The following is a 19,966-nucleotide window of genomic DNA, read 5'->3' on the forward strand; positions in this document are numbered from 1 at the left end:
GCGCCCTGTTGAGGCCATGCCTGAGCGGGGTGCGAGCTACGAGCCAAGGAGCTGCCCTGCGTGTGGGGGCGGCCAAGAGCCCCGGGTTTACCCCGGGGGGGCTGCCCGGGGGGCACCGGCAGGGGGCTTGCTTCGGCGGCACAACATGGCGCGGGGGCGCTGGGGGGGGGGGGGACGGGGGGGGGGGGGGCGGGGGGCCGCGCTGGGGGGGGGGGGGGGGGGGGGGAGGGCCGACGTGCGCGGGGGCGGGGCGGGCAGTGCTGCGTGCTCGGCCCCGCGAGGCGCGTCTCCCTCGCGAGCTCGGTGAAAGGATTTGGCGCCAGGCGGGTCCGCTCTGCAGCTGCCGCAGCCGCACGAAGCAGCCCAGCCGCGCCACCCACCCACCGCCGCCCGCCGCCGGGGCCTCGGCTCACAGCAGCAGCCGCCGCCAGCCCGAGCCCGCCAGCCCGAGCCCAGAGCCGCCCGCGCGCCGCCCAGGGATCGAGCCGCCGCCGCCGCCATGAGCTGCTCGCCCGTGAACGTGAAGAAGCTGAAGGTGTCGGAGCTGAAGGAGGAGCTGAAAAAGCGGCGCCTCTCCGACAAGGGCCTCAAGGCCGACCTCATGGAGCGGCTCCAGGCCGCGCTGGACCAGGAGGAGGCCGGCGGGGGAGGCCCCGCCAGCAGCGCGGCCGAGCCTGGCAACGGCAGCATGGAGGGGGAGGCGGCCGAGAGCGGCGGGGGCGCCGCGCAGCTCCGCCAGGCGGGAGGCCCCGACCAGGCCGCGGCCTCCACGGCGGAGGACGACGACGAGGAAGGGCTGGAGGCGGCCGATGGCGACGCCATGGAGCTGGGCGAGGAGAACGGCGAGCGGGCGGGGGCCGGGGGCGGCCCGATGGAGGAGGAGGCGGGCGGCGAGGAGGAGGAAGAGGAGGAGGAGGAGGACGAGAACGGCGACGACCAGGGCTTCCAGGAGGGCGAGGACGAGCTGGCCGACGAGGAGGAGGCCGCGGCCGGCGACGCTAACGGGCACGGCGAGCAGCAGCCGCAGCAGCCCCAGCCGCAGCCCCAGCAGCAGCAGCAGCCCCCGCCGCTCCTCCAGCCGCGCGGCGCCGCCAAGGAACCCGCGGCCAAGAGCGCTGGCGGCGCCTCGGGCCCCCCAGCGGCGGCCTCGGCGGGCCCGGCGGGCCCCGCCAAGCAGCAGCAGCAGCAGAAGAAAGCGGAAGGCGGCGGCGGCGGCGGCCGCCCGGGGGCTCAGGGCGCCGGGGGTGAGTGTGCGGGGCGGGAGGGGGGGGCGGCCGTTAGCCCCCCTCACGGACGGGGGGGGGGGGGGGGGGGGGGCACCGCGGGCTGCTCCCATCGCCGTGCGTCTTCACTCGGCGCCCGGCCTCCGGAATCTCCTCCCGGGGCTTTGTCCCCCGTGAGAGGGGCCCTTGGTGTAGGTAACGGCGGCCCTTCCCTTACAGGAGATGGCAAGGCGGAGCAGAAACCCGGAGAGAAGAAGAGGGGCGTGAAGAGACCACGGGAAGACCATGGCCGTGGGTATTTCGAGTACATCGAGGAAAACAAGTACAGCAGGTAAATGGGGCCTCGGTGCTGGGCACCATCTTGTGAGCTAGGAGAAGTAACGTGCACTCTACCTCAAGCAACATTCGCTCTCGCGATATAAAAATACATCTTTAATCTTTCTTCTCTTTGTTCAGGGCCAAGTCCCCTCAGCCACCTGTTGAAGAAGAAGATGAGCATTTTGACGACACAGTAGTTTGTCTTGATACTTGTGAGTAGCCATGCTTTCCTTAAGTCTGGAAAGACAAAAGGGTTAGGGTTTTAGTCTTAAAACTGCACTTTCTGAAATGCAGGGCAAATACATTTGTTGACTTGTATTGTCAATATGGCCATGTAATTGAAAAATGTTTTCCACCCCTGTTCAGCATACAAAACAACAAAAAGGACCCATGGGTCTTTATAGTAACAGTACTAAGTTGAGGTTTTTCCATGGAATCTGTGGCATCATCCAATTTCCTGAAGAAATCTTGACTGAAACACCAAGCTAGTCTATAAACTAAGTTGGCTGAGTGTACAGTGAGTATAGATGACACTAGAAACAGTATGAGGAATGTTCTCTGGCACATTAAATATTGACTTCAAGAAGTGGAGGAACCAATGATACGTAGTTAGGGTAGTAAAATCTGTAGATGAAGCTTCCCACACAGTTTGCTGAGGCCCTACTTGCTTATCAGTGATAAATAAACACATACTTTTCTTCCTTCTGATAAATTTAACAAAATTACTTAGGCCTTATGGAATAAAAAAGATGCATTCGTGCAATCCAGGTGTTGTGTCTGGTGTGGAGGTGATTTGTTTAAATGGGGTGCCAGAGAGAATTGTTCCAAAGAGCACAGAGATTGACAAATACATACTGATAAGAGGATTTTAAGACAGTATATCACAATAGCAGCAAGATTAATAGTCTGTGACCAGGATAAACATTTGCATTCTTGAGGGTAAGTATAAGGACCTACTACAGAATTAAACTTAGGCAATGTACTAACTTGTTGGCTTCTTAAAATGCCATGAAAGGGAACCACTAAGCTTTGCCTGTATTTGGCATGACATACTTCCTAGCAGTTTCACATTTTTTCTTCCTGATAAATGCTTAAAAATGCAAGGATGCATTAGTTTATAGCCACGTATATTGCTGAATGTGCCAGCCTTGACATTCTGGTAACTAAATTTCAAGCTGATTATCATGTAGCTGCTAACTTGGTGAGTAGCCATCTCTGCGGGAGTTGGTAATTCTCCCAGTAAATGACTACTAGCTACTTTTGATTATTAGATTATTATTCCTAGCAGAAAACTTTGTTACTGGATGAACTGTATTTTAAAAGTGTTGACAGGCTGTCTGGAGTGCAGAATCAACCATGTCTTCAAAACTGAATTGTGTAGCAGTTTGGCTCTCTTCTACTAGACTGTAACAATCCAGATATAAGAGGTTTAGTGCTGTCAAGTGCTTTTTTTCACCTGTCACGTAAGAAGGCTATTACTTGATTCTCAATTGTTGCTCTAAAATTAACGTACACAGATAGGTTTCCGGTTTCTACTGTATGTTCCTTTTGTTTGGTTTTCATGCAACAAATTAGTATTACAAAATACAAAAAAGTGTTAATGAGAACACTTGAGTCACAAACACTGTAGCTGTAACCAGAGATGGCTTTATGCAAACAAAACAAGATCTCGTGCATGAGAATTACCAGTAATACCGGGAAGACTGCATTTTAGTGTATGTGCTCAGGTACCATGCAGATTTTGTACTAGGGCAGAAGATAGTCTCTGCTTCCTGATTTTACACCTTTCTTACAAATACCAAATAGGTTTGGAGTTCATTCCGTGGATTCCTTGCTCTGGGTAATTCAAGTGCCATGTCCCTCACCTCAGTGTTCTGCACTGTCATTCTGAAAGCTACTAGGACATGAGAAACTTGCTGGTGCTGCAGCTCTGAAGATAGCCACATAACAAAGGTTCTGTGTAAGGTTCCTAGGGTTCTCTTAGAATGATGGATGAATTCATACTGCAGATGATGTATCTTGAGTGAAATGTTCTCTCACCACATTCTGCATGCTTAACCTATTGGCATTTGACTGACTTTATTTTAATTGGGTTAATCTAATTGGACTTGCTAAAGGACTGTATTGGTACTACTTTAAATAATTAAAATACTTGTGTTTGTACTTATCTACATAGCTGCCCTTAAGTTTGGGCATGAGGGATAAGACTTCACAAAACGGTGCCTAGCAAATAACTCAATGAGCAAGGACAAAACAGTGGGGATTTGGTGGCAGAGCACGGTAGTACCTTAAAAATCACATTTGTTTGTTAGCTAGGTTTCCCAGGGGTTTTGGCTGAAATTCAGACTGCAGCATTAGGCGGGTATTCATTTCTTTTCCTGAAAGATGGTGAACAGTTGCCAAATGCCAGCTATTTGTCTTAAAATCAGTGGAGATTTCTACTTGTGAAAGCTGAAATTCCCTTTAATGCATAAAATTTGAGAGTTCTGCTTTATTAGTAAAGTAAACAATGATTTTTGTTAACAGATAACTGTGACCTGCATTTTAAAATCTCAAGAGACCGGTTTAGTGCTTCCTCACTGACCATGGAAAGCTTTGCTTTCCTTTGGGCTGGTGGGAGAGCCTCCTATGGAGTTTCGAAAGGCAAAGTCTGCTTTGAGATGAAGGTGAGTTAGACTGATATTCTGTGGGAGACTGTTTTAAGAAGTTAAATACAATAATAGTGTTTATACTTTCTATTCTTTCAGTCCTCTTTTTACTTTGTTGGAACTAATTCAGGTGAAGAGAGCTTAAGAGCTTTCTGAAATCATTGTCATGAGCCTGTGAAATGGTTGTCAATAGAAGATGACTTAATTTGCAAAACTGCTTCCTCTTCTGAAGGACTTCCTTAAAAAAAAAAAAGTTGTGCTTGACCTGAATGTGTAACCTCTGGTTTTAGTTTTGAACCAAGAATTTTACTTTGCACCTTATGCATCAAAACTTAAAGACTTAAGACCCAAGTCAGAAGTTTGCCTATGTTTTCTGAAGATTACAGAAAACTTGGATTTAACAACAACAAAAAAAAAACCTACAAACCTCCACTTACACCAGGAAGTTGGTTAGATGACCTCCAGAGGTTCCTTCCAACCCGAATGATTCTGGGTTGTGTACACAATGAATGTGAGTAATTAGCTGGGCATTTCAATTTTGAGAGCAAGAGTTGCCTTCAAGGGTAAGAATGGAAAAGCTTCCAGCCTTACAGTAAACAGACTTCTCCAACCTGGTAAGAAAAGCAAGATGCACAAACCTTGATTTGGAGTCTTAGTGATGTTAAAGCCTTGCTTGCATATGATACGTGTATACACACTTACTTTCTCTTCCTCCAGTACTTGCAAATCTTAACTGCTACCATGAGGACTGGGTAGTGATCCCCTTCTCTGTGCTATTGCACTGAGTGATTTCTGTGCCTGTTGGTGCTTATAACTTTGGAAGGATAATGAAGCGTAACTGGTGTCACTGCTTATTGCCCTGCTCACTTCTAAATCAGCTTGGTTAAGGTTTCACCTTGGTTACTTGACTCAAATATTTGTGGAAACTGGTGGTTTGTTTTTCCACTCAATTTGGTGAAATTTATTTCACCAAAATAAAAATAGCTGGTTGCCCATAGAATGCAGTACCTTCGGGTGGGATTTTTGATTCTAGTTATTTGTTTGGAAGCTGGCAACGTGCCCAATAGCTCTGTTTACTGTGGAAAGGGATGAGTGTAATATTTCTCCACATTTATCTAGAAAACTGTTTTCATCTAATACCACACTGTATTGGCAAAGTAATTTTATGTTAATCCCAAAGTTATGGCCTTTTTTCTTTTAAATTACATAAATTTTTGTAGACTGCAATTTTAATACAGTGTCAAGGATTCAGGTTTTTGGCTGCTAAGAGGGACTGCTATGAATAAAATCTCTGAAGGTGTATATGTTATCTTGCATCTACATCAAGCGAGAGATGGGAGTGTTTAGCAATTGGTTTGTGTTTTCACAGACTTAGACACCTCATTTTTGTAGATGTTTATTCAGACTAGGCCAAGATTTAACCAAAGTATAAAACTTCTGGATGTTTGCATTGTTTCCATTTTGTTGGTGTTTTTTAAAAGTACTGCATAACTTTTTTAATGAATTAAAATAGGTTACAGAAAAGATTCCTGTTAAACACCTGTATACAAAAGACATTGACATACATGAAGTGCGAGTTGGCTGGTCACTGAACACAAGTGGAATGTTGCTGGGTAAGACTTAAACGTTTGGTTACTTCTCTGTATTGCGTATGTGGTTGAAATCTGTAAAATCTGTAGTCTTTTTTTTTCTTTTTTCTTAACTGGATAGGAAAAGCTTAGTGACTTTAATCCATGTATTCTGAAAAGTGGTCTCAGTTTGAGGCATTCTGAGCGTTGTGGGAGAAAGTTTATTACCAGGACCAAACAAGGTCAAGTATTCAGGCTTATATAGGAGGATATGGTTTAATTTTTTCAGTGGTCAAGTGTGGGTTGTTAGAACATTCCTGGAGACCTGACAAAGTTAAACATCTCCTTTTCATGTAATGTCATAAAGATTATTTTTTCTCTTTTTATTTAAGAGAAAGATGTATAAGGCTACATGATTGCATTATTCTTTTGGAGTGAAGGAAGAATTCTCATTTCTAAAAGTAGCTAGAACAACGATCAACTTAATGAGATAAATGGGAACAGATAATTATGGTATTTTAACTAACACCTGCTGCTGAGATATGTCTGTGGGAAGTGCGTATGAGTAGGGATATTCTCCTAGCAGCGGCTTTCTAGTTACTGAAGTACTTAAGTTCCACCTGAGTTCTTGTGTTTGACATTTGCTGTTAGCTTGTTCCTTGCAGCTTCATCCTCAGCTGTCCCATAGGCTGAATGTCTGCTAAACTCCCTTTAAAATGGGGAGGGGTAAGTGCTACTGGAGACTTAATTCAGAAAGCCTTTGTGACCAGCTGCATTACAGGTATACTGGTGCATAAACAAGTCTTCAGAGTTTAAAAATACTTACTCGTGTCTTCAGTGTTTCAACTTCGTTAACATGAATGTGGAACCAGTAGCATAAGGCTCTTAAGACAAGGGTGGGGGAAATGGTGCTGTTCAATCTTAAATTGAGAGTGTTGAGTACTTAAATGCAAGAACGAGCTGTAGCTCTTTTGGGGGTCATAGCTTGTTTTAGCATCAGTTAAAAACATCCTGAAAAACAGTTGATTTAAGTAGCTATAAAGTAACTGCATTTCTAAACAGCTAGGTAAAAATGCATGTTAATAAGTTTAAATTTCTTCTTCAGGTGAAGAAGAGTTTTCTTATGGATATTCTCTAAAAGGAATAAAGACATGCAATTGTGAGACTGAAGACTTTGGTGAGAAGTTTGATGAAAATGATGTGATTGGATGTTTTGCTGTAAGTTTTCTCTTAAATTTTCTCTTGAGGAAAAACATCCTTGCATTTTCAGGCTGCTTTGTGGGAAGCAGTAAATGAAATTCCAAAAAACTTGGAGCAAGACAACAAGACAAGTTGCTTAACATACAGGGAGGAGGTGTAGAGATAGCATGTATAGTCAACAGTTGCTGCTCTGAATTTTCTTCATATTCACAGGCCATGTCTTCTAAGGCTTTAAATACTCAGATGTTAAGATCATTTTAAGAGGAAACGATCAATATAAGAGATCATGATCAATTTGATCACTTTAAGAGAGAAAGCCTTTAAGGATTTACTTCGTGATATAAGTGGTTATACAGCTTAAGTGAATGTAACTAGTATAGTGAAATGACTAATGTGGCTTGTACAACGTGATAGGTATCTGTGCAAACTAATGCTTTGTCTGCAAAACAGAACTTTGATGGTGATGAAGTGGAACTCTCATATTCGAAGAATGGACAAGAGCTTGGTGTTGCATTCAAAATCAGTAAGGAAGCTCTTGATGGGCGCCCACTCTTCCCACATGTTCTTTGCCATAACTGTGCGGTTGAGTTCAACTTTGGTCAGAAGGAGGAACCTTACTTTCCTGTACCTGAAGAGTACACCTTCATCCAGAAGGTCCCCCTTGAGGACAGGGTCCGAGGACCAAAGGGGCCTGAGCAAAAGAAAGATTGTGAGGTAAGTTTCTTGTTTTATCTCAAAGTTGGTGAGGCAGAGATGAACAGAAGAGGTGGAGTTCAAATATACTATAATATAAATTTTCCCTTTTTGTTTGGAGACATTAATACTTGGTATCCCATGACTCTTACCCCTACTCAATTTCCATTACACTTGATAGTCTTAGTTGCATATTAAAGATCTGTGAAGTAGTATCTCAAATATAGAACCTGTCGTAATAGGTGGTGATGATGATTGGCTTGCCTGGAGCTGGCAAGACTACATGGGTCACTAAACATGCAGCAGCAAATCCTGGGAAATACAACATTCTTGGGACAAATACTATTATGGACAAAATGATGGTAAGTGATAATACAACCTTTTGTATGTTGGTATGTTAAAGGTTTGTTGTAAATCCAAGGTCTTTGGCTGCCAGGGGATTCTGTTGGATCTAAGCAATTAAAGAAGCAGATGTTTGTTACTGATAGTGACCACTAAGTCTTTTGTCTTGCTGAGCTACTTCTCAGCAGGATTCTGAATCTTTTTTACTGTTGTTGTACTGTATAAGAAGTTTAAGTATTTCTATTTATTTGTCATCGTCCTCAGAATATGCAGCTTTTTGAAGGTGATGAGTATGCATTACATTCAGCTGCATTGATTCACCTAGATTCTTTGTTTATAAAGCTGTACAGCAGCTTATGAAGACTTTGGGAATTTCAGTTATGAGTTTGTAGCTGTGGCCTTAATAACCTTTGAGGCCAGATGAGAACAGCACTGAGTAAAACAAAATGTGAACCATGCATGTAAGGACTACTTTAACTCTGGGAAATCTCTGTAGGTTGCAGGTTTTAAGCGTCAGATGGCAGACACCGGAAAACTTAACACACTGTTGCAGAGAGCTCCACAGTGTCTTGGAAAGTTCATTGAGATTGCAGCTCGTAAGAAGCGGAATTTCATTTTGGATCAGGTAGAAACTTCAGTAAAAAATTGTTCTGGAATTTTGTTATAGGCTCTAGTGTAGTAGTTAAATGGGATTAAAGTTATGTTGTAATAGCAGTTGTTGCACTTAACTGACTTAATGCTGGTTCCGGGGGCACAAAGTTGAGATACTGCTACAAATGCTTGTGTGAACTTCTCTGGATTTATGGGATGTGGGAGGCATAGTGTTGTAACACTTGGATATGAGCTCGTAACTTTGCATTATGCAGCATCTTTATGTCCAGTTATATGTAAACTTCATTGCAAGCTCTTGTAGAGGTGAAGTCTATACACCATAAGTTGACTTCCTTAACTCTTACAATGACAGCTACGTGTAGTAAGTTACTGCATTTTTTTCAGACAAATGTGTCTGCAGCTGCGCAGAGGAGAAAAATGTGCCTGTTTGCAGGCTTCCAGCGCAAAGCAGTTGTTGTTTGCCCAAAAGATGAAGACTACAAGCAAAGAACACAAAAGAAGGCAGAGGTGGAGGGAAAAGATCTTCCAGAGCATGCAGTTCTCAAAATGAAAGGCATGGAACATAATCCTATACTGTGTTTTAGGATGCTGAGTATCTGCTTAAAGGATTAAGTAAACCTGAAATCTAAAAATTCACGTTATCTTAAACAGTTGTACTTAAACAAAACTGGAAGACTATTGTAACTTGTAGGACAACACTATATTGTGTTCCCTCTGCTGCAGTCCTTAACACTACTCATTTATGCTGATATGCTTCATGCAGATGCACAAAGCTGTCTTGGCATAAAGTGCCCTATTTAAGTGACATATTTGGCAGAAACTGGTGTTCTGAGTGGAGGCTTATAAAAGAAAAAAAAAGATACAGGCAGAATGCTTTCAAGGTTTGGAACAGTACTGGCAACTCCATGGAGACCCGTGTATTTCTTTTGTCACTCTTACATACCTAAAATGCTCAAATTACTTAATCTTGTCCCTACGCTGAGGGAATGCAAGGGGTGGGAGGCAGAATGGGAGAAAGGTGGTTAAATACAGCTTGAATTGTAGCTGAATGGAGATGCTGAATACTCAGTGTTTTTGCAATTATAGGGAACTTCACACTGCCAGAGGTAGCAGAATGTTTTGATGAAATAATCTATGTAGAGTTGCAAAAAGAAGAAGCTCAGAAGCTCTTGGAACAATATAAAGAAGAAAGTAAGAAGTCTCTTCCGCCAGAAAAGAAACAGAACACTGGCTCAAAGAAAAACAAGAAGAGCAATAAAAATCAGTTTAATAGAGGTCAGAGGGGACGTGGAGGATTCAACATGCGTGGCAACTTCAGAGGAGGAGGTGAGCCTAGAAATAAGCCTGTAAATTCTGGAGATTGTACCAGCTATGCAAAAAAACTGTTGTGTGGTACTTCATTTGCAGTTACTGTGTGGTGGTAAGCTTGATTTCAACTCGAGGAAGTTTTTAATACCCTGACATTTAGTGCAAAGTTAATTTTACAACTTCATCCAGGATTTTGATGATGATCCTCGCTTTTAATGCTATTCATGTGGTTTGAGAGACAGTTTGCAAGTCCCTATTGTAGGTTTAGTGTTTGCTTGTGCATGAGACCCTAATTAGAGGGGTTTTATGCTTATATATTTTTTTATTGTGACCAAGTGACTTGAAGTCTTTTCATTGAAATCTTTACTGAACTTGTCTACATATTTCTATAACATTGTGTTATTCGAACAATAATCTTTCCATAAGAAATACTGAAAACCTAACAGTGACTTGATCTGAGTAAGTGACTTGATCTTTCTCCCTGCAGTCCCTGGCAATCGTGGCGGATACAACCGGAGGGGAGGCAACATGCCTCAGCGAGGTGGCGGAGGTGGTGGCGGCGGCGGTGGCAGCAGCGGTGCAATTGGCTACCCGTATCCTCGTGGCCCTGTCTTTCCAAGCAGAGGTGGCTACTCAAACAGAGGGAACTATAACAGAGGTGGAATGCCCAACAGGGGAAACTACAACCAGGTAATGCTTTGGGGAGGGCTTAACAGTCGCTGGGCAGTGCTGTGGACAGCGCTGTGTGAAAGGCTTGGTAGCTGTGCATTGTAGCAAACTTGGTTGTTGTGGTCCACTAATTCCACAGTAAAAGGTCTAGCCTCTAGTTTTGTGCACATGCCTAGAGCTCTAAACATTTGTCTAAGAAACTCTAACACTGATGCAGTGGTTTCTTGGTAAGACTGTACCTCAGTTCCATTAAGTTGAATGTTTTTAGGGCTTGGGTTCCATTGTAGCAGCTCCTGGGTCTGGGTGCTCTGGCAGACAAGAGTTGCCTCTTGCAGTTGATGTAGGATGCAAACACTCGGGTTTGGCTTAGTTCTGCACCTTCAGTTGAAATGGAACTGGGCACTGCTTGTTCTGCCACACAAGGTGTGCAGATGCCTATGTAAGAAAGAATAGGTTTAAAAAGTATTTCTGTAACTTGACATTGTGCATGAAACTTGGTATATTTTATTATTGCTTCTTCCCTCCCCTACAAGTCCCCACCTGACCCCCAGTAGCAATAACCGTTGTTTGGCCCTAGGGTCAAGGTGTATCTTCAAGTTGAAAGTAAAGCAAGGAGCATTTAGAACTTTCTGGAAATAGCCCTGGAGAGAGTCTGTTTTGGTGTCTGATGTCAAACACCTATTAAAGACGTGCCAGCCTCCGTCTTAACTGATGGAATATCAGTGAAAGTATTTGAAAACATAACTTTGATTAGTGAAGAGCCAGCAGATGGAGCCCAAGCTAGTAAACATGGATTTGGTTTGTCTAATGCTAACAAATGGGGAAAATGCTGTGTTTTATCTACTGGTATAAGGGTCTCTTTTGTACCATAGCTTTTATGTAAAGTTCTGGGGACGAACTATTTTCAGTTGTATGACCCGTATCCTTTTGTCTGATCAGATAACATCCTTGCAACAACTACAGCCTTTCCTAACTAAAAATAGGCAAGCTCTAGTATTTTTAGTTGTCCTGGTGCAGTTTAGCAGCTGGAAATAGGGTGAGTCAAAACTGGATTAGCCAGCTTTCCAGACCATTGGGAACAATAGTTAGAGCTGGCTTATTAGTTCAGGTGGTTTTGCCCCATGTTTCAAAAAGCAGTTGCTTGGAGGGGGCTTTTGGCATTATTTTTGTTTTAATTCTTCAACCTAGACCTGGTTCCTTGTGTTTGGGAGATGATGTATGGTATGTGATCTTCTGGTGGCAATAGAAAGACTGGGTAGGGGTGTATTTCTGAAAAATCTGTGCAGATGTAGTAGTTCAAAACTGTTGTCCTCTTTCAGAACTTCAGAGGAAGGGGAAATAATCGTGGCTACAAAAACCAATCTCAGGGCTACAACCAGTGGCAGCAGGGTGTAAGTAATAACTAAACTTGTTCCTTTTCACTGATTGTAAATTGAGTGTTCAAAAATGCTGTCTGAAATAGTTACATGTGTACTTCTGATCAGAACTGGACGGCATAATCTTCTAATGCCAGGTAATATTGCTATAAATAGTTTTTTCTGCAAAGCTTAATCTGTCTTGATGTATCAAATATCAGCCGTGGCTTATTGGTCTTAATGGTACAAAGTATTTGGCTTCACATTGCTGCTGTGAAGTGCACTTCAGTGTCTTCAGTTCTTTAGGAATTGGCAGCTGTTTGAGAGGACTTGAATCAGGAGAACGGCATGTTTGTTAAAGATGTTGCTTCTGTAAGGTGTTATGTTAAAGTTAACTATCTATCCATTTATTGCAGCAATTCTGGGGTCAGAAGCCATGGAGTCAGCATTATCACCAAGGATACTATTGAATACCCAAATAAATGAACTGATACATATTTCTCCAAAACCTTCACAAGAAGTCGACTGTTTTCTTTAGTAGGCTAACTTTTTAAACATTCCACAAGAGGAAGTGCCTGCGGGTTCCTTTTTTAGAAGCTTTGTGGGTTGATTTTTTTCTTTTCTTTTTTTGTACATTTTTAATTGCAGTTTTAAAGTGATTCGTAAGAGAACCTCAGCATTGTGCACGATAAGAGAATGTGTCAGTATTTCAGGGTTCTACATTTTATCTGTAAAATGTGACTTTTTTTTTACCACAACAAAAGTAAAACGTTGCTTTGTACCTGGTGTCTTTTTATTAAAGAATTTTCTCCTTTTTCCCCATTCCCCGATTTCTAAGAAACAGTCGTGAGTCATGTCACAATACGATCGAAATGTTAGCAACCAGATTTATGTGGAGGCTCCTGAGTAGCCCTCACAAACGCCATGAGATACTGTAAAGCTCCGTATTACACTCCATCCTCTCTATAAAGCTTCAGGGTGGGGAGGGGAGGAGGGGCAGGTAAAAGTTTCTGGCAATAACTAGGACTTCTTTTGTAACATTTGGAGCTCAATAAGATGTTGGGGGCAAAGAGGAAACCTGGAGCTAAATAGGGAAGGTGGAGTGTATGTAGAAGCTCTTAAAGTTGTAAAACTTGGGTTGCGTTACTTGTGGAGGCTCAAACTTGTGAAGGTACACCACCATAATTTCTTTTCCATTTGTTCTGCATTTTGATTCTGAAAAGAAGCTGGCTTTGCCCATTTCTTATTAAACAAAACTTGTTGTAAATCCAGTTGTCTAATGGGATCTATATGAAGTTAGCTGTGTGTCTGTATAACTTTCCCCACAAAATACTGTATACCTAGTGTGCTTGTAGTAGTTACTCCACCATTTTGTAAGCTAATGAAACTGTGAGTCACCCATTTTATATCTAATTTTTAATCATGTCAATTCTCAAATGGGTGTATCTCCGTAGCCTGCTGATTCCTTTTTCTCTTTAAAGAAAGTGGGTGGAGAAATTTAACTCTAGACGTTTGTTTGCAATAAAATAAATTCATTTTACTCTTGTTTTGGGATTGTCGCCATCAAGGTCTAAAATCCCTTTAAGGCTATAAAGAGGAAGAGAATGTATGGAAGTGCTGATGTTGGACAGTTCTAAACTCATTACTGTGTACATGCTGAAATAACTTCTGTTTCTTTACAAACCTAAACTGGTGGTTGCTCTGTTAGAGATGTATCACATGTATAATCTCACAATTTAACATGGTTATGTGTGTAGGGCAAAAGTCTTGAGTTGCACTTGCATCATGTAAATCCACTTAAATCTATTTATTGTAAAATAGAAGCCAGGGAAGGAGTGGGGGAAGAAACCGCCCCGGGAATAGGACAGAAGGAGGGCTGTCACAGAACGAAACCCGGAGTTGGAACAGAGTGCTTCAATTTGTTTTAATTGCTATTTTTGCTCAGACTTGCGCTTTTGTAATGCTGCAGTGGTAATGTTAGCTAATGATTTACTTGCATCCTAGCGCCAGGGAAGAGACAACAGTTGTGAATTGGACTGACAGTATACATGTGAAGGCATTAGTGCCAGCAGCGGGGAGGTGGGAGCGGTGTGCCGAGCTCTAGCAGAGGCTTTCCAGCAGCAGCGTAGGCCTAGAGGCAGTGTAGTGTGCTTGCACCTTTCCTCCAATGTTAGTCAATTTCTTACAGTCTTTGGAAGTGCAGATAAAGTTGTGTTGCTCTTCTAGCCTTTATAGCAGATGACATTGCATATTGACATTAAACATTAACAGCACCACCTCCTTGTTAATACTGCTTTAAATCCTCCCTTTACTTTGAACAAGAAAAATGTAAATCGTCTTTAAAGAAGCATTATTTAATGAACTAGAAATATGGGAAATATAAACCCAACTGTTCTTGCTGAAATGGAATTTTCTTTAGACAAAAACAACATTAGTGTAATTAAATTCCATGTCCCCTCTACCTTCCTCCTAAGAACCTAACACTTTGTATGGAGTGCTGATCCTTTGCTTATTTTGGTACTCTATAGAATTATATAGTCTTAAATATAAGAGCCTACGCTTACTATGTGGTTGTAAAGTTTGTATTTTAATTCAAAAGTCTGGGATGTTTTGTTTTCTATTCAACATAACAGTGTTAAAGAATAATGCCACAACTGAGAGGAAGGGCTTTAAGCACTGTACAGAGGCCATAGTATGTAGTAGTACTCCTGCATGAGGAAAAGATGCTTTAAGTTCAGCACTATGTGCTGTCTGGGCTCTGAGATGCAGAAATCAAGACGTGCCAACATTAAGCATCATGGAGGTACATTTAATTCAGAAAGTCTAAATACTTTAATCTACCGTGATAGAGACCCTCACTCGGTAAGGCTTTCCTCAGCCTGGGTTCACCAAGGAAGGAAAAAGCCTTCAAGTTACCCTAGCTCCGATTATTCTTAAAAAAAGGATCTATTTGAATGTGGAAAGGGCTTGTTAGCTAGGCAATCACTAGTATTAAATAAGTGTGGGTTAAAAAAGGGAAAGCTAGTGGCTACACAAATGCAAGGGAAGCCCAGCTGTATGTTGTCAAGATGGGAGGCCAGGGCTATCTGTCACGTTGAGCAACTTCTCGCAGCTTATAAGGACTTGTTTACCCGAGGCAGAGCACCCGGATCACGGCAGCTGTGCTGCTGGCAGTGGCGCTGCACATGGTAGTGGCATGTAGCGTAGGGTGCGGGTGGGGGCGTGGGGGGCTCCAAAAGCTGTTCAAATCTACAGGGCTTCGGCCCTGGGGTTGTGGCAGCAGCGCTGGGACATGCTGCCCGCGCTCGTGTTAGCAGCTGTAGCGCCTGGTGAAGCTGCCTGCACCTCCTGCTGCAGCTGCCCTGCCTTATGGGATGGGGCCGTGCGCACCTGGCTGCGCCGACGGCAGGTCAGTGCTGGGTAGGGGGGCAGGTAGTTCCCATTTCAAAAGCAAACCTAAGTGCTCGTGGCCTTTCTGCCCTTGCTGGTAGCAGTCAGTGGGGTGTCACAGGGTGAGTGCGGGTCCTTCCTGACGGGCTGGTGTGGGCAAGGGGCTGTGTCCCTGGGGCTCTGTGCATATTGGGCCCACCCCAAAGCACTCAGGTGTCTGAAAACAGACTTTCCTGTGGGATGTTGGGGTTTGGCTTTCGTTGTGGGGTGCCTTATGAGATCCCTGTCCTCAAAGCCAGGCTCTGCCATAACAAACTGGCCTTTCTTGGTGTCACACTGCTGGGCTGCGCGGGAAGTCCTGAGCAGTGTTGCTGGCTAGCACATGTGCATGTCATCATCCATGCATGTGGCACCTCCACACAGGACAAGTTCCTTTGGGTGCCTACTGCAGAACAATTCCTGATCAGCTGTAACCATCAGAAACTGCTCTTCTCCCTCAATACTGCCCAATCTTTCTGACAGTGGGAGCGATGAAACCAGCAGCCCATGCCACTTGGATTGAAAACAAAACAAAACAAAACAAACCTTAGTGGTATAAGCCACTAGTTTGTCCGAACCTCTTACTACAACGCTATGTTTTTAATGTAAACAGCTGGTGAACTCATCTTCTAAGATGTGGAGGTTTCTCTGTCCGTGACCTTTTGGAAAACTAGGCTGATGCTTTCTAAAAGTGCAGCTTCAGACTAAGCCCCAAGAAATGGAGCTCAGTTACAGATGTGAGGTGCTTTAATACCTCTGCAGATGTTCAGCTGCCAAATTGGAGACTCAGAAGTGAAGAAGTGTGCATATGCTGTGGTCCTGTACTACAGCTTGGAGAGCTTCAGCCTGAAACACTGCAGAGGATGGGGACAGCTGAAGGATGTCACAAAAAGCCACTGCAAGGGAAGCAGAATTTTAGAAGGGCAGCTTTACAACTCAAGCGTTAACAGACCCGTTGTGAAGTTAGAGCAGCGCCCCTTGTCATGCAGAGCTCACCTACTCCTAGACACAGTGACTGCGTTGGGGTGGAGGGGGAAGGAGGCCTCTGTATTTTACTAGCAGAAGAGTGCGTGCACACTGAGGTGCCTCCTCCAGTGCAGCGGCGCTCTGGGAGCTGGCAGTCAGGGAATCAGTCAGCTGAAGTCAGGACTTGGCCAGCAGTTGGTCTGGATGGGACTCGCCTCCGTTTGTCTTTCTGCCAGTGCTGGGAGCGGCAGGAAGATTCAGCAAGGAGTAAATAGCCACATAAACTCAGTGGTAGCTTAACAACAACAACAAAAATACTAAACACTTAACATGTTGTAAACTTCAAAAGAGAAGAAAACAAAGGCAAATGTGGAAAACTTGCAGTACAATTCCTAATGCTTGGCTCACTGCCATTGGGCCTTCCGTACCAGCCTCACCTCAGAGCAAGCTTTTGTTTTTGTTCTGTTTCATGTTTTAGTAAACAACCTTTGCAGAATCATTTTGGTCCTAAAAGTTACTGAAACTGAAACTAGGGGTAAGAGACCTCAGCCAAACGTTTTCACACTTAGAGAAGTTTCATGACGCAGCAGTCAAGGGAAGATGCAATTTACACAAAATAACGATGCTGGACCTTCTGCCTCAGCAGCAGCAGATTAGTATTGCTGCTTACTGGGACACCTGTGATAACTGACGTGGCAGAAAAACGCAAGTACGCATTTTCTGGTCTGAACGAGGCCTTAGCTTCCGCCACATTCACCTACATTAACTCTTCTGGCTCTGCTCAGGAGGTTTTCTCCCAACAAACTGACTTGCGCTGGGGGGGAGCTGTGTGCTCGAGGGGAGCACTGGCTCTGAAATGGTGCGGGTGCCTGAAGCAGGTTTAAAATAAAAAGGCTCAGCAGTACTGAGCACTCCCTGGAAGAATTGCCCGGTTGTGCCTGGATGCTTCAAGTACCAGTAATTGTTTACAAGGTGAGAGACACACAAAGGACTTGATTCTTTTCTTTTCTTTTTTTTTTTTTTTTTCTTTTTGTGACACAGGCTGGAGCTATGTTTGGGCTCTGCTGAACTTTCAGCTCTGTGGGGCTGTTGAGCAAGCTGATAAGATAAGCCCTTGTGCTATAAAAGGACTTTTGCCTTTGTGGTAAGAAGGTAGTAGAGGAGGGGGGAGAGGAAAGTACTAAGTCTTCTTGGAGGGACTTTTAATATTTTTTTTTCTGAAAGAATAAATACTTGCAGGTTGTTCACACGCTGAGAAAGAAGCCAGACTCAGAAACAGCTGAGTTGGGGGGGGGATCCACGCACAGCATCACATGTGGGCTGTGAGCAGCAGAGCTACGCACCCAAAGCCCAGTCTCACACCTGCACCGCACACACTTGGCCTCTCTGCTGCATGCTCCCTGCCATCAGTACCTGCAGTGTGCTGGGGCCTCCAACACAGCCAGGGAGCGCTGGGGATTTAATGCTCTGAAACCTAAATAGGGCATTGTTTGGGTGGGTGGTCTTCTGCACCACTTTGTGGGTCCTCCATCTCTCATTAAGTCACCAAATCGCAGTGATGTGGCTCACGGGGGCTCTCTGGAGGTGTAGCCCAGCCTCCCACCTGAAGCAGGACTGGCACTAGTGCTCAGCTGGGCCAGCAGGGCTTTGTCTAGCGGGGCCTTGAAAACCTGCAAGGACAGAAAGCATGCCTCCCTGGGCAGCCCATCCCGGTGCTGCACTGCCCTCCTGGTGAAAAGGTTTGTTCAGATGCCTGCTCTGAAGCTCCCAAGTCTGTGGTCACTGCTCCCTCTACATCATCTGCCACTACCAAGAGGGGTTTGGATCCATCTTTGCAATTGTCTTGCAGATCGTTGTAGGCAGTTATTTATTATCTATCACCCCATAGCCTGCTCCTCCTCAGACCAAGTCCAACTCCTTCCCCCTTTTTTCCAGAGAACGTGCACTCTAACACCTCACAGGACCCTCCACAGCTTTTCAGCATCTCTGTTGGCCAAGAGGCCAAAGCTGGACAGCAACGCTGCACGCAGTGTGGTGTCCTGGGGATGAGTTCTCCCGCTGCTTTGTTGGCCACATGCCCCCCGACGCAGCCCAGCCTGTGGCATGCCGTGTTCGCAGCGAGAACTCTGCTGGCCCACGTTCAGCTGGGCGGCCACTGTAAGCACTGTCTGTTTCTGCAGGGCGCTGGTCAGCCGCCTGGCTCCCAGCCTCTACTGTGCACTCTGCTGTACGAGCAGCCACATCCTCATCATCCTCATCATCATGGGCGTTACTGAACTGTTAAACAGGAAGTCAAGCACCTCAGAAATAAATGTTAGACATAAATGGCTTGTGCAAGTTAAATGTCTTCTGTGCTTTCCCTCTGGCTCTGGGAGACCTCAGAGCAGGAGACCGCGATAGAGTAACAAAAACTACTTTAGTACTTACACACCAGAGAACGCAATAGTTAAATGTTACAAAACGCATTTGGGCTCCAGACCTAAGACAATCTTTCAGCCATAGTCTTTGTAGGAATTCGCCTGCTCCTTTCCACAAAGAGAAGGGGAGGATCTCCGAGGAGCAGGGGCTGCTGAGCACTACGCAGGCTTCCCGTGCTCGAGCCGACGGGCTCGCTGCGATACGTGGCTGCCGCAGAATCCCTGCTCCCTGAAGGAAGGAGGCGAAAAGGAGCATCGTAGCCCAGCGCTCGAGCCCACAGGACAGCGGGCTGCCCTGCTTTTCTGAGGAAAACCTGCAATCGCCTGGGTGGCGAGAGGAACGCGGAGGCCGTATGCTGGGTCCGGGAGGCGCTGCAGGAGGAGAGCCTCTCTGGCAGCTCCCGGACATTCTTCAGACCGGGGCTGCTACTATTACTGCAGCAGCGGCGTTGGCTCAGCCCCGGGATATTTATGTGCCTCCATGGCTTGGCAGTTTGCCATCGCTTTTTTTTTTTTTTTTTTTTCCCCAAGAAACAGCCATGAAAGGGAAATGATGGATTCCAACAGCTTCTTTCTGCAGACTTTATTTCAGAAACTGAAGGCGACGGATGCTTTCAGGAGTGGACTTGCTTTTATATATACTTACTGCCTTGGGAAGCAGACTACCCAGCAAGTACTAAATACAAGCATCACCCTCGAGTTCCAAAACTAAACAGTGAGAATTACGCTACTGAAAGCAACCAAAGCATTGGTGGGGGAGGGGAGGGAATGGTTTCCTCCTTGAATGGTGGCTGTATCTGAAGAGATCCAGCTAATAGGGATCCTCCTGCAGACACCCAGCAGATGGAAGGTGTTTCGGATAGAGCAGTAACAGGACTTTCTCAGATCTATCTGCTTTGCAATTGCACGAGTATGCAGTTTAATAAAAACATGCGGTTTGCGGCACACCTGTCAGCCTTGCAGTTCTCAGGGACTGAGAGCTCCCGAAATGGAGTGGGTCTGCATCCTTTGTGTGCACCCTTTGCTCAGTTACTTTGCTTTGTTACTGTGCGGGAGAAGCCTTCTGGCTGCGTGGTAGGAGAGAAAGCACTCTGTGACCCGCTCAGATGCTCCGTGACAAGATCAAGATGTTGTGGTCTTCCCCACGGCCACATACAGACACACAGAAGCAGACAGACCGAAATGCCCGCTCTTGATCGGGGTACTAAGAGCCTTGTG

The 19,966-nt window shown here is 45.0% G+C and overlaps 1 protein-coding gene across 1 annotated transcript; it reads left to right on the forward strand.

Moving 5' to 3' along the window:
- The first annotated feature begins 246 nt into the window (after nucleotides 1-246).
- HNRNPU (heterogeneous nuclear ribonucleoprotein U) lies at nucleotides 247-14,320 on the forward strand. The gene is made up of 14 exons (XM_035321683.1): nucleotides 247-1,244; nucleotides 1,443-1,554; nucleotides 1,680-1,753; nucleotides 4,068-4,207; nucleotides 5,703-5,802; nucleotides 6,863-6,975; nucleotides 7,408-7,671; nucleotides 7,893-8,012; nucleotides 8,489-8,617; nucleotides 8,989-9,157; nucleotides 9,691-9,930; nucleotides 10,400-10,602; nucleotides 11,901-11,972; nucleotides 12,353-14,320. The coding sequence occupies exons 1-14, from the start codon at nucleotides 500-502 to the stop codon at nucleotides 12,404-12,406; spliced, it is 2,535 nt and encodes an 844-aa protein (XP_035177574.1). The 5' UTR covers nucleotides 247-499; the 3' UTR covers nucleotides 12,407-14,320.
- Nucleotides 14,321-19,966: the final 5,646 nt, after the last annotated feature.

Source organism: Oxyura jamaicensis, chromosome 3, assembly GCF_011077185.1.
Source record: "Oxyura jamaicensis isolate SHBP4307 breed ruddy duck chromosome 3, BPBGC_Ojam_1.0, whole genome shotgun sequence".
Taxonomy (NCBI): domain Eukaryota; kingdom Metazoa; phylum Chordata; class Aves; order Anseriformes; family Anatidae; genus Oxyura; species Oxyura jamaicensis.

Excerpts from the sequence above, each read along its gene's own strand:
- HNRNPU (XM_035321683.1), top strand. The coding sequence starts at position 500 with ATGAGCTGCTCGCCCGTGAACGTGAAGAAGCTGAAGGTGTCGGAGCTG. Across the intron at positions 8,013-8,488 it reads CTATTATGGACAAAATGATG|GTTGCAGGTTTTAAGCGTCA; the intron begins GTAAGTGATAAT and ends AAATCTCTGTAG. Across the intron at positions 11,973-12,352 it reads ACAACCAGTGGCAGCAGGGT|CAATTCTGGGGTCAGAAGCC; the intron begins GTAAGTAATAAC and ends CATTTATTGCAG.